Here is a 17,286-nt window from a genome sequence, read left to right on the forward strand (position 1 = left end):
CAGTAGGTTGAAGAGATGTCTATACTCTCATGTTAATCACAGCATTATTTTCAGTAGAGCCATGACATGAAATCAAATTAAGTTTCCATCAATGAATGAAATGCATAAAGAAAACTTGGTAAATACATATAATGGAATCCTATACACCCCTAAAATGGAAACCCTGTTATTTGCAACAACATGGCTGTACCTAAAGGAAATTCTGTTAAGTGAAATAAGTCAGGTAGAGAAAGACAAGTAGCACACGATCTCACTTATATGTGGAATATTAAAAAGTCATATTAATAGAAGCAGAGAATAGAATAGCTTTCTAAGGATCGGAAAACATTGAGGAGATAGTTAGGAAAAAATACGAAATTTCAGTTAGAAAGGAAAAATAAATTCAAGAGGTCCATTGTACAACATAATGACTGTACTTGATAATGTATTATATTTTGAAAATTGATGAGATTGTGTTCCTACTACAAAAAGATGTCACATACCTGAGGTAATGCGCATGTTAATTAGAGTATTCCACAATGTGTGCATATTTCAAAATGTATTGTAATCAATACATTCACTTTTTAATTCGTCAATTTAAAAAACAAGGTCACAGAGGAAGAAAATGGTTGCAAATATTTTGCTGAGTAAGAAGTCATCATGGTTTTCAAAGTTTTTGTCAGACTTCAGTATCCGAGGTTCCAACCCGTAAATATAGAAGTGGACTTTCTGAATGACACACAAACCCTTACTGAAAACTTCTTTTTTTTTTTTTTATCTTTCAATGCTCTGTAGAAGCAGAGAGGAATCTGGCCTCCAAACTCAAGAAAAAGGGGTGGAGATGCTCTGAGTGGGGAGAAGCAAACCAGGATATTTTATGGAGCCTTTATTGTGAGGGACCCACTTAACCTAGGTCTCATTTAATTTTCAGAGGAGTTGGTTCTTACAAAGTCGGCACAGTAACCCCATTTTGTAAATGAGAATATCAAGGTCAAGAGAGCAATGTTTGCAAAGTTTGCATAAAAGTAGTGGAGGTACTATTTGAGCCCATCTACCTGACTCCGAGCTCTTTCCTCAGCCCTTCATTAGAACCTCAGGGTTCCCTGAGAAGTTGGTTAGGGACTGTCTAAGCAGAAGGGGCAGGCTTGTGAAGCTGGGTGGATCAGTGACTAGATAAAAAGCCTGTCAATCACAGCACAGCGGCATGCAGGTTAGGGAGAAATGACTCACTGTAGAACATTCTCCAGGCTTAGTTGTGAATCCTCTTCCCACCTTCTTCCTTCTTCCTTTTGTTGTAGGCTTTTTCAACCTTGGCTTGATTGACATTTTAGGTTGGATTATTCTTTGCTGTGGGGAGAAGGGCTGCTCTGTGCTTTGTAAGATGTCTAGTCACACTGCTGGCTTCTGTCCTCCATGCAGTAGCAACTCTCCCTAGTCCTGACATTGAGACCGATCCCAGACATTGCCAAATGGCTCCTAAGGTGGGAAACCACCCTGGTTAACAACCAGTGTCTTGTACTGACCAGCCATCCCAGTTTGCTCTGGACTGAGGGATTTGCCAGAGATTTGGGGCTAAAATTGGGATAGTCCAGGGCAAATTGGAATGTTTGATGATGATATGAGTAAAAATTCCCTCTCCTGGTTGAATAACAGCTGTGCTGGGAGAAGGGCGGGGTGCTGACTCGGTTTTCTGGGCAGTCTTCAGTGTCTCTAAGCTGTTGCTGCACCAAGCACATCTGCCTGTCGTTCCTTTATTCCCCGCACCTAGCCTGCCAAGGGTGTAGGGGACATCCTCCTTCAGGAAGGTTGGCTGAGTGCCTGTGCAGGTTGTTAGAGGACTGAGGAAGACCAGAGGGAAAACTGGTGTCCGGGAGGGGAGCTGGAGGGTGCTGGACTACAGAGAGCCCATTGGTTCTGCTTGGGTGGACCGTGCCCACGTATGCTTATACCAGGAGTTAATGGTACTGATGGGGGGGAGGCTTTTCAGCTCTGTTAATGTGGTCTATGCCTAGGTGGTCTGTGCATTTTAATTAGTTGGTATTTTGAAACATTTTTATGAGTTACTCTGACAGCTTATCAAGGGCATTTTCCTGGGAGAAAATTCAAATAAAAGAAAAATCTCAAAAACAGTTTGCTGTCAGGATTGTTTGGTTGTGTTGATGGCAATACCTTTGCAACAGGGTTAAATGTTTCTTTGCAAATTTGTAAGGCACTTCTGAAATAGCATTTGTCCCTCAGCCTTCTGCCCTGTATGTGGTTCTCGTGCCCCTTTCTGGAATGACTACTGAGTTCTGGAGCAGCTAAAAGAAGTCTGAAGTCCAACGCTGGGCTTTGAATCTGGCTCCCTGAGCTCTCTGTGACCTGTCCACTCCACCAGGTCGTGAGACAATAGCACTTGCTTGGCAGTGCTGCGTCTGTGTTGTTGTAAACCTGAAGGGGTGAAATGCAAGTGTGGACATGGAGGGAGGGAATCAGCTTCATCCGGACAGCAGTCACTGATAATGGTGCTTCCCTTAGGTCTGTCTTGCAACAAAACATGAGGGCAATGCCCCAAGTCCATGGTCACCTGCACCAAGACACAGGCCCAGCCACTCTGTGGAAGCACTTTTCCTCTGTGCTCTTCTCCACAGCTGTAGAGTGTGACTGGTGTGTAGGGTTGTTTGCATTTTCCTGGATTATGTAAACCAGTGGCTTTGCCAAGAACTGTCTGTGCCCTGAAGCTGCAAGCTGGTTCTCTCCCATTGGCCAACTTGGTTTCATTTTATAGGAGGTGTAGCTTTCAAGTTGCAGAGCAGTGGTAACTGCTAGTGTCTCTTAGGAGTGTGGTACCTGGAGTTTAGGAACTCCACCGGTGACAATGACAGCAGATGAGTTGGTTTTCTTTGTGAATGGCAGAAAGGTAAGCCGGAGTTGACCTTAGGCTTGGAGTCCCTGCTCCTTGGGAGGGGATGCGTGTCCTCTGGAAGAGGCGTATTCTGCTTCTCTCTAGCCCGGTCCTTCTTGTTTTCCTCTCCTCAAAAGTGTTGTTGTGTTTTGTTAATATTGAGACAAGAAACCCTCTCAGGGCTAGGTCACAGGCCAGACACTCCAGGCACAAAAGAATGAGGGGTGGGGGGTTCTGAGTGCTTACTCTGCCGTAGGAGACATACTGGCAGAGCCAGGAAAAGGGACAAAGTTCCAGGTGAGTCGGGAAGTGACCAGCCACACCTATATTTCTGTGTTGAATTAGATATATCTTAATGATTTTGTGGGCTTTCTTTACTTGGAGAAGGATCAGGAATATGTTTTTTTTTATGCTAGCATCAGGATATGTAATGTGCAGAGCTTTTGATTCTGATATATTGTGTGTATACATATATATACACATATGGAACAGCTGTCCTGAATGATGGTGTGGGAACATATACTGACACCTTGTGGCAAACATGATTTCATAAAGGAGACACTCCCCCTTCCCTGGTTCTACCAATAAGTATTGCAAAACTCTTACCTGCTTGGATTAACTGCATTGGTGCCCTGGGACCTAAGAAAGGTGGCATGGGTGCGAGTCCTTGGGCATTGCAAGGGCGAGAATCTTTGCAGCTTTAATGCAGGTGCAGGCAGAGAAGGAGTAAAGCCATTCCATCGTCTCCAGCTCTGTTTGCCCTCCCTGCACCAAGAGGTTCACAGGGTTTGAATCTGGCTCCCTGAGCTCTGTGACCTGTCCACTCCACCGGGTCGTGAGACACGGCGCTTGCTTGGCAGGGCTGCGTCTGTGTTGTTGTAAACCTGAAGGGTGAAATGCAAATTGTGGACATGGAGGGAGTGAATCAGCTTGGTCCAGTGCAGTGTTTCAGCTCCACGCTTGAGAATGGAAAAGGTCACAAAAGAATAGCTGCAGTTGTGCTTTGTAACTGGCCATGTTGTGTGGACGATGAACGTTCCCAAGGGGTCCCCAAAGAAGGGCACTTTTATTTGTCTCGCTATATTGACATTTTTTTTTTCCCATTGAATTGAGAAGCCGAGAGACTTTTGAGGTAGTTTTTAAGAACTAAAATGTGCTTCACAGGATTCCAGGACTTACCCTGTCAGGATGTATTTAGGTGGCTAGCAAGAGAATTTCGTCAGCCAACACAACATCAGTGCCCAAAGACTATTGACGGTGGTGCCATCAGGGGTGCTGGGGTTCAGAGCTGTCTGAGATGCTTCCTTTTCCGGAGTGACACCTTGTGCCAAACCAAGAGGTATGGCAAAGCTCCCAAGCTGTGGTAGTAAGCCTTTTGCATCCAACTGCTTAAACTTCTTTGCCTTCAGCAATTACTTCATGGAGATGTAAGAAACGATTGTTTGGAACTGGCTTCCTAGAGAGGTTTTTACACAAAGATGTTTTCTCTGGAATTTTTATAAGTGATTTAAAAAACTATTTCTAGTTGTCGATGGACAGAATACTTTGATTTTTATTATTTATTCTTATGTGGTGCTGAGGATCGAACCCAGTGCCTTTCTTGTGTGAGGCAAGTGCTCCACCACTGAGCCACAACCCCAGCCCCTTATAAGTGATTTTTACAGTGAGTAGCTGGATCCAGGGACTTCCAAAGCTCTGCCTTACTCTAAGGTCTTCTTTAGTAAGCCATCCTTTTGCGTGTGATAGCATAAGGTCCTGGTCTTCTTCAGGGATGGCTTGCTGTTATGTTCTGGGTCTAGATGGGAACATTTCAAAGTAAACTGACTTGGTGAAAGATTGTTTTCCCTTGAACTTTATTTTCAGTTTAGGAAAGGAATCTTAAATTTTTAGAGGGCATCATTATATCACACCCTACTGTCTCTCTGGAAGCTTCTGCTACTGCCAGATTCTGGGATGAATGTTCATGTCTGTAATTTATGAAGATGGGGCCTCTTGAGAAATACTGGAAAGATGGAGACACAGTGCAGAGAGTAAAGACGTGACTGTGGTGCTGTAAACACAGCCAAGTGAGGGACCCTGGTTTAATAAAGCAGCAATGAGTAAGCTTGTTCTGCTTTCATTCTTGTGATGTTTCATCCCTTTCGTTATAGGATCTTGTGCAAAGTAGTTACCAAAGAAGCTGTCCAAACTTGGTGCCTTTTTTTTTTTTTTTTTTTTTTGGTACTGGGGATTGAATCCCAGAGCACTCAACCTCTGAGCCACATCCCCAACCCTTTTTATTTTTTATTTTGAGATAGGGTCTTGCTAAGTTGTTTGGGGCCTTGCTAAGTTGGTGAGGCTGACTTTGAACTTATGATGCTCCTGCCCCAGTCTCTCCAGTTGCTGGAATTATGGGTAGGCAGCACCACACCTGGCCTGGTGACTTGTTTTTCAATGTGAGCCTCTTACACAGCTTGTTCTGTCCAGGACTCTGTCTCCCTAGCTGGGGTCTGGAGAGGGTGCGAGATGCAAAACATCAAACACCCAGAGGACCTTTTGGGGTGGGACAGGCCTGGGTGACTACATATCTTAGATCTTCTGGTCTAGAGTCAGAGTCAGAGGAAAAGAGCCCCTAAGGATTTTATTATTGCAACAAAAATCCTTTTGGGTGGTCGCTGAGTATCACTCTGTTTAGTGGAGATGTTGGCGCCTAAGTCCAAGAGGATTCAGCAGTTAGGGTGCAGCTGGAGGTATCTAGGAGCAACTCCACAGGAACCCTATGTGGGCTAGAAAGAGCCTCCTGTTGGCTTTCACTCACTCACTCATTCTTGTGGCCAACATTTATCAAGCTCCTTCCAAGGCATGAATACAGGACAAGTACTGGAAGAATACCATGTCTGAGACCAGGCATTTGCCATTCAAGATCCCATGGATAGGTGAAGTAATGTATTCCAAATGTATTTTACAGGAAACTAGTCTCATGAAATAGTCTTCTTGGATACTCTTAAAACTCTCAGCATAGTACTTGGTACATAGTAAATGCCCAATTAATGTGGGTGGAATGAATGGATGGATATTAAAAGCCCTGGGAAATCCTGAACTAAAGAAATAAAGTTTTAAACCTTATATTTTTAAATTGTTTTAAATTTACAGAAAAGTTGCAAGAAGACTACAAAGCAATTTTAACTACCCTTTCCTCAAAAGCTGCTAACCTCTTGTTATAGTTGCTTTATCCTTCAAACATGCACATACGCACAAAGATGTACAGACGTATATAAGTACGCACACAATTTTATATGTTAGGTAATATATATATATATATATATAAATTATAATTTTTTTCTGAATTATTTGAGAGTACATTTCATAATCATGCCCCTTTACTTCAAATCCTTAAAATAAGAACTTTCCTAGAGAATAAGATTTCACTTATAGAATGCAGGAAATTTATCTTTGATATAATATCATCACCTATGGATCTTTTGCAAAATTATAATTCTCCCAATAATGTCATTCCTTCCCATTCTTTGCCCCCAGCCCAGAATCCAGGGCCATGCTTTACGGTTAGTTATTTTGGTCCTTTAATTTGAAATAGCACCTGCTTTCCTTTGTCATTCATGACATTGACGTTTCTGAAGAGAACAGGCCAGTTATTTGTTCCCAGGTTCTTCAGGTGGGGTTTGTCTCATGCTTTCCTGTAATTAGATTCTGAGTCAGCTTTTGGGGCAGGAATGCCACACAAGTATGGTGTCTTTCTCAGTGCGTTCTCTAAGGGAGTGCATGATCGTGACATGAACTTTGATCTCTTGGCAAACGTGGGGTCCACTAGATTCCTTCACTGCAAGTAACTCTTTTTACCTTTATAATGGATCATTTGCAAACAGACACTTTGAGATTATATAAATACCTTGTTCATTAAACTTAACCCACTAATGATTAACTGGATTAATTGTTGTGCTGATTACAAGATGGCCAATCGTATTTATCACCTGATATTCTTCTGTCAGGAATAGCTTTCTCTTCTCTTCCATTTGTTCATTTATGGATCATTTATTTGGATTCGTGGATTTTAATCTTACTTTATGGGCTCTAATGCTTTATAATCATTATTTCTCTTGATGCTCGAGTTTTCCCAGAGGAATCGACTGAACCCAGTTTTCGTAAATCCATTTCCTCACCAGGTGTTTTTGCTGGGAATACCCATCGGCAGCCTGTTGAGAGTGTTCCGCACACCTGGGAAGCCCTGCAGTCACGCTGTGACAGCAGCATGGCCGTTACCTGTGGGAATTCAATGGAGGGTGGGCCACCGTGGCTGGGGTGGCGTGGGAAGCCTTGACTGGACAATAGGGTCTCCTGTGAAGTCAAGGTGCACGTGTAAGAGAGCAAGAATGCTGAAAGGTAGGGGGGCTGGAAGATAGAAGAGAGATTTTCAGTTTGGTGTATGACAGGAGGAAGGAAAAACATGGAGGGAAACAACCATCTCTTACTGCTGTGCATGAGAAAGGTGATAAGATCAGGATTATTGCATTTATGATTTTTCCTCCAGGAGAAAAAATAATGACTCCTTATGTGAACTTCGTAGCCAGGATGTTGAACAAGCTAGACTTAAGGGGCGTGATCATATGAGGCAATTAAGTTTATCTCCCAATGTCCTTCAAGCCTTATTCAAAGGGCAAACTCTTGGCAGTTTTATAAACTTTTTGATTACTTGAAGTTACAAAGAGTCGTATTATCTATGTGAGTTGCCAAACATGGTCTCAACTCAGGATGGCATGGTGAGGGGAGCAAGGAAGCAGTCATTCAATTGGTACTGCTGTCAGATGACTTCTGGCTTTTCAGCTGTTTGGAGCTGACCCTTTTCCTCCTCCTGCAATGACTTTGCAGATTCTTCAGGGGCCACCACAGAGAGCATTCGTTTGCATGTCTCATGATAAGAGTCATGTGCTTTTCTCTGGCTGCTTTCCCTCAGCCTCCAGGGTTAGGAATTCCACTCCACACAGACTCCCCATTAGAGGGCTCTTCACCCGCCCTTGGCAGTCTTTTTTGAGAATAATTTAAACATCTCCAAGCCAGTTCTCTCTCCCTCATGGATGGCCTGCACTCAGCCCATGGCCACCCATATCCTGGGCTCTGCCACTCTAGGAGCGTGCACTGGTCTCAGTTTAACCTTAACTAGAGGTTCAAGTGCATCCTCATGAGTTATTAATTGTATGTTAAGTCCACCTATAGCTGTTTCCATACTCCAGACTACCATGTCCCCTATGCTGCAAAGGTGGCGTTGTGGCTTTATGTGCCTTGGGTTTGGGGTGTGAGGCAGATTCCTCCTTCCCTTCCACTTTAGGAAACTGTGTGACTCAGTACAATTCTCTCTGAAGAAGCCCTTATCACAGATTTTCTCCCTCAGTCACCTCAAGAACCCAGAACTATCCTGATGATGCATGAGGAGTAGTGAAGAAGGGCTTCATAGATTTCCTTTGACAATTCATACTGGGGACAAGCCTCTCACTTTATAGATGGGCTTTTTTTTTTTTCCTACCTTGTTGAACATACTGATAGGTCTTTGGCTTGAGATTTCTCCTCCATTCCTAACATATGTTCAAGCTACTTACTGTGAATCCCCATCCCATACACACCTCTGCAGTGAGCACAGGCCAGATGACTGGCTTTCTCCAGTCACACACAGGGTCTGAGGGTGTCTGCTCAAGGAGACAAAGCCAGAGCCTGCCTCGAGGACCCTTGCAGCTGTCCCTGGCATTCCAAGATGTGGCCCAGAAGGACAGATGGGATGATGTGCTTGACTCAGAGGAGGCTGAAGATGGTCAGCCCAGGATGGGAGGTGCAGGGCTGAGCAGTGTGGTAGTATCTGAGCATTTAGGGTTGTGAGACTGTATGGATTCCGGCTTGTAGTTTATATGTTCATTCTTATGGGGTTGCCAAGAAAAATACCTTGGTTTTCATTATCGATTTGGCATATCTCTGCTAATTCTACCAATTCTTGGATGTGACATGGGAGGGAGAAATCAATTGCAGAAGGATGGTCAAGTATACCCATAATGTATTTTTTCTTTCATTTTTTTGGTAGGTGGTGGAGAAAAATGCAGATCCAGAAACAACCCTTTTGGTCTACCTGAGAAGAAAGTGTATCCTGACTTAAAGTGGGGGTAGGGGAATGGGGGTAGGGTGGGGTAACAGGGTCTTATTTTCTGGGCTTTGTCATTTCCTAGTGTGAATAGGGCAGCTGTGAGGTATGGAGGAAAGAGCCCTGGATCTGGAGTCTGGACACTTGTGTTTAGCTACAGTGGTGTCACTCAGTAGCTGTGTGACCTTGTGTAGTCCTTGAGCTCCCTGCATCTGAAACTCTCAGTTCCTGAGTGAGAGGATTGTTAGCGATCTCCTTGGAGATCTCTTCCAGCTAAGAGTCTACTACTTCCAATGTTTGATGCTGTCTGAAAAAGGACCTTCTCTAGTCCTGGGGGGCTTCGTTCCCCCTGGGAGGAGTCAGTCCTTCCTCAGCTGACATTTGCTTGATACATAAGTAGACTTCCAGAGAACTTTTCCAGCTCCGTCTGGTGTGGAAGGCAAGGGTACAGGTGTCTCCTGGGAGAAGGAGCCTGAGGTGGGAGCTGGGGCAGTGGCAGACCCTGGAGGCATCAAGGGCAGGGAACTCCTCAGGGGAGACTTGGGGTGCTGCTGTGCTCTCAGTGTGGGCAGGACTTCTGTAAGATCCTCTGTACATTTTGTCCTTTCAGAGTATTAAAGTATCCTGAGACTCTGGGTCAAAACCAACAAAAATGATAGTAGGTGCTAACATTTAGTGAGCACTTATTATGCCCAGGCAGGGTTCAAGGCGGTTTGTACAGTTGATCTCGCTTAATCTCCAGAGCGATCCCATGGAAGTGTACCGCTCCCCTTCAGCAGGGGGGGGAGTGGGGCGTGGGTGATGTGACATGACCTGCCTTACTACCATCTTCTGGGCAAATGTGATAGAGGTTGGACTGAAGCCGAGAACATGCTATTGACCTCTCATCCCTACCAGAAACTCTCTGGGGGTCTATTGTCAGGACTGTGCTCACTGGTCCTGACGTCTGTTAAAGAACTCCTCCTTCTCCCAGAGGGTTGTCTGGTTCTTTTTCCAGTGATATGTTTGAGGACAACAAAGACGTGTTCAATACTCTCAGAAGTGGCCCTGGAAACCCTAGCCTTGACTGTGGCTCAGTGGTCTCCCATCAGACAGCACAGTGTTTGGGTTTGGCGACCAGAGATTCATAGTAGATGAACCTCGTGGTTCTTTTGCAGCAGAGGACCTAGTGGATAGGATCAGGGGACTGCATGGAGTTCCGTTTCCAGCCCATCTGCCTGGGAGGTCTGGGAATAGACCTCCCAGGTCTCAGGTGTTGAGATCTGTTTTAGTTTTCTATTAGTTTCAGTTTTAGTTTTGAAGGCCCGGAAACCTCAGAAATGCCTTAATAGCAATAAGCTGTTTGAAAGGTCAAAGTGCAAGTGAAATCCCAAACTGAAAGTGCTGTAGGGACAGACCAGGCAAGGCACCGAAGATGGCAGGAAACAGTTTTATTTGGCTGCAGCCAAGTTCAGAGGGCACAACTTTTGCTGTAATCAATTAATCCCCTGAACCCTGAGTTCAGGGAGTTTCAGAGTTTTATACCCAGCATGTAAGAGGAGGGGCTCAGAAGTTCACAGTCTGCAGAAGCTCACATAAAAGCAGCTTTTTCTCTCACTGTTCTGGGCAAGTTAACCCTTCAAGGACAACACCTGAGAAGGGGAGAGCTTCTTCACCCCCTTCTTTCCTCCCCCTGCCAGCTGTTACCATGGAGCCCAATTGTAACTTATCTTAAAAATGTAGACATCTCTGTGAAGCCCAGCTCAAGGCCAGAGGCTTTGTTTGCACATTTCTTCAAAGTATTATACTGGATATGTTTGTGAAAACCTAGTAAGGCGGTGTCCAGCATCTGGAGTGCTGATATCTTCTCGGCCAGTGGCCAAGTAAACAGGGCGACACAAAAATATTCCTATTCTTTATCTACATTGAACTCTTTTGCAGAGACTCTTTTGCTGACGGTCCTAAAATCAGCCATGGTGAAGAGTTCTGGAGAGACCCAGTTAAGACTTTTCAGTGGAGAAAGGTGGTGCCACTTCAAAAGTTGGCAAGTAAAGTCCTCACAGGTTATTGTTGTCTGGGCTGAAGTTTTCTTTGTGGGAGTTCCCGTAAGAGAGAAGACCCTTGATTTCTACCCTGGCTTCTAGAAAGATCCAGAGGCCAGAATACCTTGCTGGACTTCCAGCTCTCACTCCCTGTCTTCATGCACCCCTGCCGATGTCTGAGCAGCAGATAACTGCATCTACTTTGTGAAAAAAAAAATAACCAAGGGCACAGAAAGCCCTTGGTGTGCTTAGAGAGATGGCATGGGGACGGGGGTGCACACCATATCAGATGAACGTTGGGGCCCTAGCAAGCAAGGGAACACTTGTGTGGCTCATGCTACATCTTGGGTCTCAGTTCATTTTTATTTTGTTTATTACTCTGTGAGAAAAATCATAATTCCTACCCCAGCTGCTAACCAAATTCTTGTGAAGATTTCTGGGCACATGGATATAAGTGCTTTCCAAGTATATGATCTATATCATGGCTAGTTGCTCATTTTATCTTGAAAATGAAGGAAGTGACAGGTGAAAATAATCTCAGTCTCCTCAATCTGCTGTAGAGGGCTGGGGGGTTTGGACAGAGGCCTGTCACAGAGAATGTGCCCACCAATTGCTGTTCTCTAGAATCGCCCACTAGTGAGGTCAAGTATCAGATTATCTTTCCGTAGTTTGTGTAAGTATTGGGCCTGATTCTGGTCAACCATCTCGAAAAAACCTTTATTTTAATTTCTACTTGCACATATCATGGCTGGATATTTGAAAGCCTCTGATCTAGCTCCAATTTTGGATCCTAGGACTTTATCAGCTCTACAGGCATCCCTGGGGATGCTGTCAGATGAGAACCTGCTGTCTTGCTCTCTGTTCCTGCCCCATCGGGCTGCAGTGTCTCCTCTGAGTGAGAAGGCCCTGGCTCTGCTGCCTCCCAGGTGGAGGACCCTGAGCCCTGTGTGGGGATGGATGAGCAGACCCATGAGACTCTGCCCAGGCATTCCCAGCAACCTCGCAGTTTCCTTCCCCTAGTTCATGTTTCTTAACTGGAGACCACACAGTGGGGCTGAGCGGGACCAAGCTTGGCTGTGGAGAAGGGGGCTGCGGGGCTTGCACAGTGATGCTTTCCAAGTACGACCGTTTCCAGAACAAGATCGTGTATCCTTTGCCTGCTGCCTGATTGTCCTTGCGAGGGCTAAGATGCAGAGCCAGCCCGTGAGTGAGCGTGCGAGCGTGTGCATGTAGGTGCACAGGTATGTGAGCCTGTGTTTCTGAGCAAGCTCTAACCACGGACAGGGACGCTGTACAATGATGACTTAGCAAGTAACTTCCTGGCTCATGACTGTTGACCAGGTTCTCATTGTGTGCCAGCACTCCTTCTAGGCCAAGATAGTTGTGAGCTACAGATGCCCCAGGCCCACTCATTACTTGATCTTGGCAAAAGCTTTTTCCCAATGTCCTTTTTTCCAAGCCTCTCTACCTGGCAAACTGGTACTAGCTCTTTAGGAGTGGACCCCAAATCACCCCCTCCAGGCAAACTTCCTGGACTTCTCAAGACAGGGCTAAGTGCCTAAGTGCCTCTTGTCTGTGTGGATTTCAAAGTGCCCCATGCACAGCCCTCCTGAAGTTTTTAAATTGCATCTTCACACCCACTTCTATTTTCCTGGGTTGACTGCAAGCTTTGAAGGCTGGAGATTTCATCTCATTCACTGTCATTCCCCAGCTCTCGGCTGAGTGCTAGCATACAAATGGCACTCAGTCACTCATGTTGATTGTACATACACGGGAACCAGTGATGGCTAAGGAAAGCAGGCGAAGAAATCCTAGAGGAAGCTCTATTCAAGGGGCTGGTGTTTCCCGTTTCCCTCTCTTTCCCCACGAGGAGTTCCCCAGGCCCTACACTGCTCTGATGACCTGAGTGGACAATGGAGTGACCTTAATCTGGGGTTCTAGCCATTTTTCTGCCAATGCCTGCCTGGCCCCCATCTGCTCCTTGCATCATGTTGCCGTGACTACTGTGGAGGGAATAGGAAGCACCAAGACTCGGCTGCATCCTGTGCAGGTAAGCAGAGGGGAGGAGCTGTGCTCTTGGGGTCAGGGCGTTTTGCAGGAAGGCTCAGGCCAAGCTGCAGACTGGTTTGGGGTTGTCAGGTAGAGTTTCACAACCTGAACAAAGGTCACTTTCTCTTCTTCTGGGTGCTGTGAGATGGAAAGAGAAGGCTTCCAAGCCCAAAACTCCCTCCTGTGGCCAGAGTGGACCTAACATTGCATGACCCCAAGGGATCCAAGAGATCAACTGAATCTGGTGATCAGGGTGGTCCAGCTGCACCAGAATGGGAGGAGGAGGGGCAGGGTGCTTTCTCACCTTGTTCCCCAGTATGCTTAGGAAACCCTCAGTCTTCCCAGGTTCCAAATTCTCTGTGTCCCTTGATTAAAGGCTGATCTACTCTCCATTCCTTGGAGAGGTAATTCTGGTGGCAACTTCATTTCCTATCCACAGGTAATACAAGTGTGCTTCCAAGCCTCCACTCTCACTAGGATAGAGGTTATCAAGGGCCAAATAAGATAATAGTGATGGATGAGTGCCTGGCCAAGGCTTTCTGTCTGCTTTCAGGTAGAATCAGACCACCTGAAAATGAATTAGAATTGGGAACATCTTTGGAGAGAGTGGGCAATGATCTGAGGGGTTTCCTGGAGAGGGTCAGGCTATTCTCAGGCCAAGTGGAGACAAATGGGAGCAGAGCACGGTGGGAAGGAAAGGCCATTGTTTTGTTTGGGGAAAGTGAGGAAGGGGCACTTTGGGATTTTGCAATCGCTAAAGGTTCCAAAGTTAAGCCCAGGCCTTAATCGTCCCGTGACCAGTCGAGGAGATGTGCCCTTGAGGAGAGCTTGCCTTCCCTGACACCTTTCATGACACCATGGAGCCAGGGTCTCCAGAGGAGTGAGCTGGGCCTGTCCCTAGGGCAGGGCAGGGTGGGGTGGTGTTGCTTTGCCTCCATCATTGTATTTCTTAGGCAGGAAATGGGGGAATTACTCAACTTGTCCAACCTGCAGGAGGTGTGAGAAGGGTAATTAGGGCTTGTCATTTCTTTGAAACAAACATGGAAAAAAAAAAAGAAGAAGAATGAATAAACTCTGGGATCTTATCTGTATGATCAGTTTAAACCCCTCCCTTTGCAGTCAGACCTTATTCCTGAGGCACTTATTTGGCACCAACTGAGCAACAGCTGGATTTCACTTCTTGTCCATTCATGTGCTTCTCTTGGTTTTGAGGCACTACGCCCGCCCCTGCTTTTCCTCCCTCCTCGATGTCAGCATCCTGTGCTGGCTCCTCCTCTGCTCTGTCTCTCCTGCTGTGGGGTCCAGGCTGTGCCCTTGAGCCCTTCCCTTCTCTGTGTCTCTCTGGGGTGGGGTGGGGGCGGAGTTTGTATCTCTCTACCTGCCAGGGGCATGCACACCCAGGCCTTCAGCTCCGACCTCAAGCTTATCAAAACCTCATCCCCCCCACCCTCCAACTTCTTCCTTCACAATCTTCCTCTGCCCAGTTGCTCAGGATAAAAATCTAGGAGTTGCCTTTGGTTCTTTCTCTCAAAGACCACATCCAATCCATCCACAAGTGGGGTCCACTCTACCACCCAAACCTCTAATGACATCTTCATTCTTTCACTTGTCGTGATTGCTACTTGGGCCCAGCCACCATCCCCTTTTGTCTGGTCGGCTGCGCTATCCTGAGGCCTATTTCCATTCCTGCCCTCTGCCACCCATCCTCCACTTAGGAGACAGGATGATTCCTTAAATCCCCCAGTATGATTAGGAAAATTCCTTAAATCCTCCAGTGTGATCAGGAAACCCTCAGTCTTCGATCACACACTTCCTGCTGAAAATCCCCACTGGCTTCCCATCACACCCTGATGAAGTTCCTAATCCCAACCCTGGCGTGGGAAGAGCTGCTGTGAGCCAACTTCTCCAGTCCCAGCAAGTCCCACCCGTGGCCTTCCAGCAAATCTAGCATGTTAGGCTTGTTCTGGGCCCAGAGCCTTCTCACTGCGGTTCTCTCTCCCTAGATTATGCTCTTCTATGATTCAAATAGGGTTACTTAATTCAGCGTAAGGGCTCCCTTTCAAAGTGGCTTTTTCTGGCCACTGTGTTCAGCCACCATCACAATGGATCATGTCATTCTGTAAAAACTCTCTGTGCACAAAATCTCCACCTGGGATTCCTTCTTTGTCAGTGTTTTCCTTGTGAGAATGTAGGCTTTGGAGATCTCTCCTTGTCTCTCCTCTTCACTGTTCTGTTCCCAGTGCCTTTACTGTGCCTGGTACATGAGAGATTCTCAGTCAATATTCATAAAATCAATTAATATATATACAGGATACTAAGGTTATAATATTCTGGCAATTTTATGTAACACGAGAGAGACTCCCAAGAGACCAAAAAGCAGAAGAAAAACAAAAAAGAAAGCCAAGTGAATGAGGAAAATCTCCTTAGAGTAAAAATCTTCCTGCTTTGCATGGGATTCCTGTGACGTTCGAATCATAGAGTCAATTCAGTTTGACATGTTTTCCAATTCTCTGGCCTCCACGGGAGGAGTTGCCTCCACTTAAGAATACAGGAATGCAATGGGACTCTAGTTTGGAATAAGAGGTGTCTTGTTGGTCCTCCAGGAAGGTCAGTTGAGCTGGACTGCAGGGTAGTGTAGTCAGAGGAATACAACACAACTCTTCCATTCACAGCATGTTAAGTTCTTATATTTCCTGGGCCTACTTCCCAGGATACTCATTGCACTTTAAAAGGGGTGGCTTACCCATTGTAACACTGCCTTCCTGCCTCCCATATGCCAGGCACAGGGCAAGGGTTTACATGAATTTTCTCATTAAATCCTTAGAAGTAAAGAGTAGGACTGTCCTCCTCCTATAGACCAGGTGCCCTCTACAGGACCTTACTTCTAAGGAGGGGCTTGACCTGATCATTACCCCCACTGTCTCTCAGGGAATGGGGAGGGGGGTCTCACCAACATGCGCATCTGTTTCATTTGTCCCTTTCAGGAGAGAATTGCAAAAAGCCATGGCTCCCAGTGCGGGTTCTGCACCCCTGGCATCGTCATGAGCATGTACACGCTGCTCCGAAATGAGCCGGAGCCCACCGTGGAGGAGATTGAGAATGCCTTCCAAGGTACGGGCCTTCAGGCACAGCCAAGGAGGTGGAGTGGCAGATGGGACCCTGGGCGGGGGGTGGTCAGGATGGGGTCAGGGTGACAGCCAGGAAGAGGCTTGGAGTGTCGGAACACCCTTTGGAGGAGAGGCGCAGGCCACCCTAGAGCAATGGCTAAGATCTGCTATAAAGTTAGTTCCTCCTGCTTTGGAGAACACTTGGCTGATAGACCTCCGGGGGTCCCCTGCTTCCTATAATGTCTTCCTGCCCTTCTCCAGCTTTGAGGTGGCCTTGGCACTGGGCAGCTGGCATGGGAGACCACTTGGGAAACTGCACAGAGTCTAGTGATTCGGCTTCCTCTGATCAATTTCCACCAGCTCAGGATTCTTCAGGGCATAGACCACATAGGAGGAAGGTAGCCAGGCAGGACTCAGCCACAGGCAAGGGCTGGCTTCCCAGTTTGCCTCCTGTGAGTGGGCCCAGGAGCCTGTCCCATGTGTCTGCTCCTCTGAAGTGAACAGAGAAGTTTCCCTACCTGTTCAGCATTTCAATCTGTTATTTCTCCAATTAAGTATTTTGAGTCCTGTGCTGTACAGGCACAAGAGGAAAGATGTAGTCACTCCTCTCAAGGAATTCACACTCTGAAGAGGAAGTGAGTTTATAATGTCGTTTGATAAGCTCACTGATAAGGCCTGACCAGACACCCTGGAGCACCAGCAGGGGCCCCTGACTGATTCTGAGGGGGGGGGGGTCATGATGGAAGTTTTGAGGTGACATGAAGAGGAACAGGGACCTTCCAGACACAGAAGACAGGACAATAAAGGCAAAGCTGTAAATGGAGCATCCAACTGAGCTGGGGCAAGGCCACAAGCCCTCTCCTGCCCAAGGCCAGTACCAACGCTGCAGCTTTTCTCTTGGCCCACAGGAAACCTGTGCCGCTGCACAGGCTACAGGCCCATCCTCCAGGGTTTCCGGACCTTCGCCCGGGTAAGTGGGGCCCCAGAGCAGCAGGGGTCCTGCTCTTAAAGCAGCAACCCTCAGGGATCACAGCTGGGAGGGATGCCAAGGGATATGGTCTCTGGGAGGAAAGGTGAGATGTCTAGTGAGTGGGTCCTTCTGCCAGGGACAGGTGCTGTGGGGAGTGG

General features: G+C 46.6%; 1 protein-coding gene across 1 annotated transcript in view; it reads left to right on the forward strand.

The window, feature by feature from the left end:
- Positions 1 to 2,730: 2,730 nt before the first annotated feature.
- Positions 2,731 to 17,286, forward strand: part of Xdh (xanthine dehydrogenase) — a 60,777-nt gene continuing 46,221 nt past the window's right edge. The window contains exons 1-6 of the mRNA XM_078029433.1: positions 2,731 to 2,878; positions 8,925 to 8,982; positions 12,052 to 12,148; positions 12,944 to 13,052; positions 16,036 to 16,162; positions 17,067 to 17,128. Coding sequence (XP_077885559.1) covers positions 2,837 to 2,878; positions 8,925 to 8,982; positions 12,052 to 12,148; positions 12,944 to 13,052; positions 16,036 to 16,162; positions 17,067 to 17,128 — 495 coding nt within the window. The 5' untranslated portion in view covers positions 2,731 to 2,836. The remainder of the gene's footprint in view (positions 2,879 to 8,924; positions 8,983 to 12,051; positions 12,149 to 12,943; positions 13,053 to 16,035; positions 16,163 to 17,066; positions 17,129 to 17,286) is intronic.

The sequence above is a fragment of the Ictidomys tridecemlineatus genome, chromosome 12 (assembly GCF_052094955.1).
Source record: "Ictidomys tridecemlineatus isolate mIctTri1 chromosome 12, mIctTri1.hap1, whole genome shotgun sequence".
NCBI classification, from domain to species: Eukaryota; Metazoa; Chordata; class Mammalia; order Rodentia; family Sciuridae; genus Ictidomys; species Ictidomys tridecemlineatus.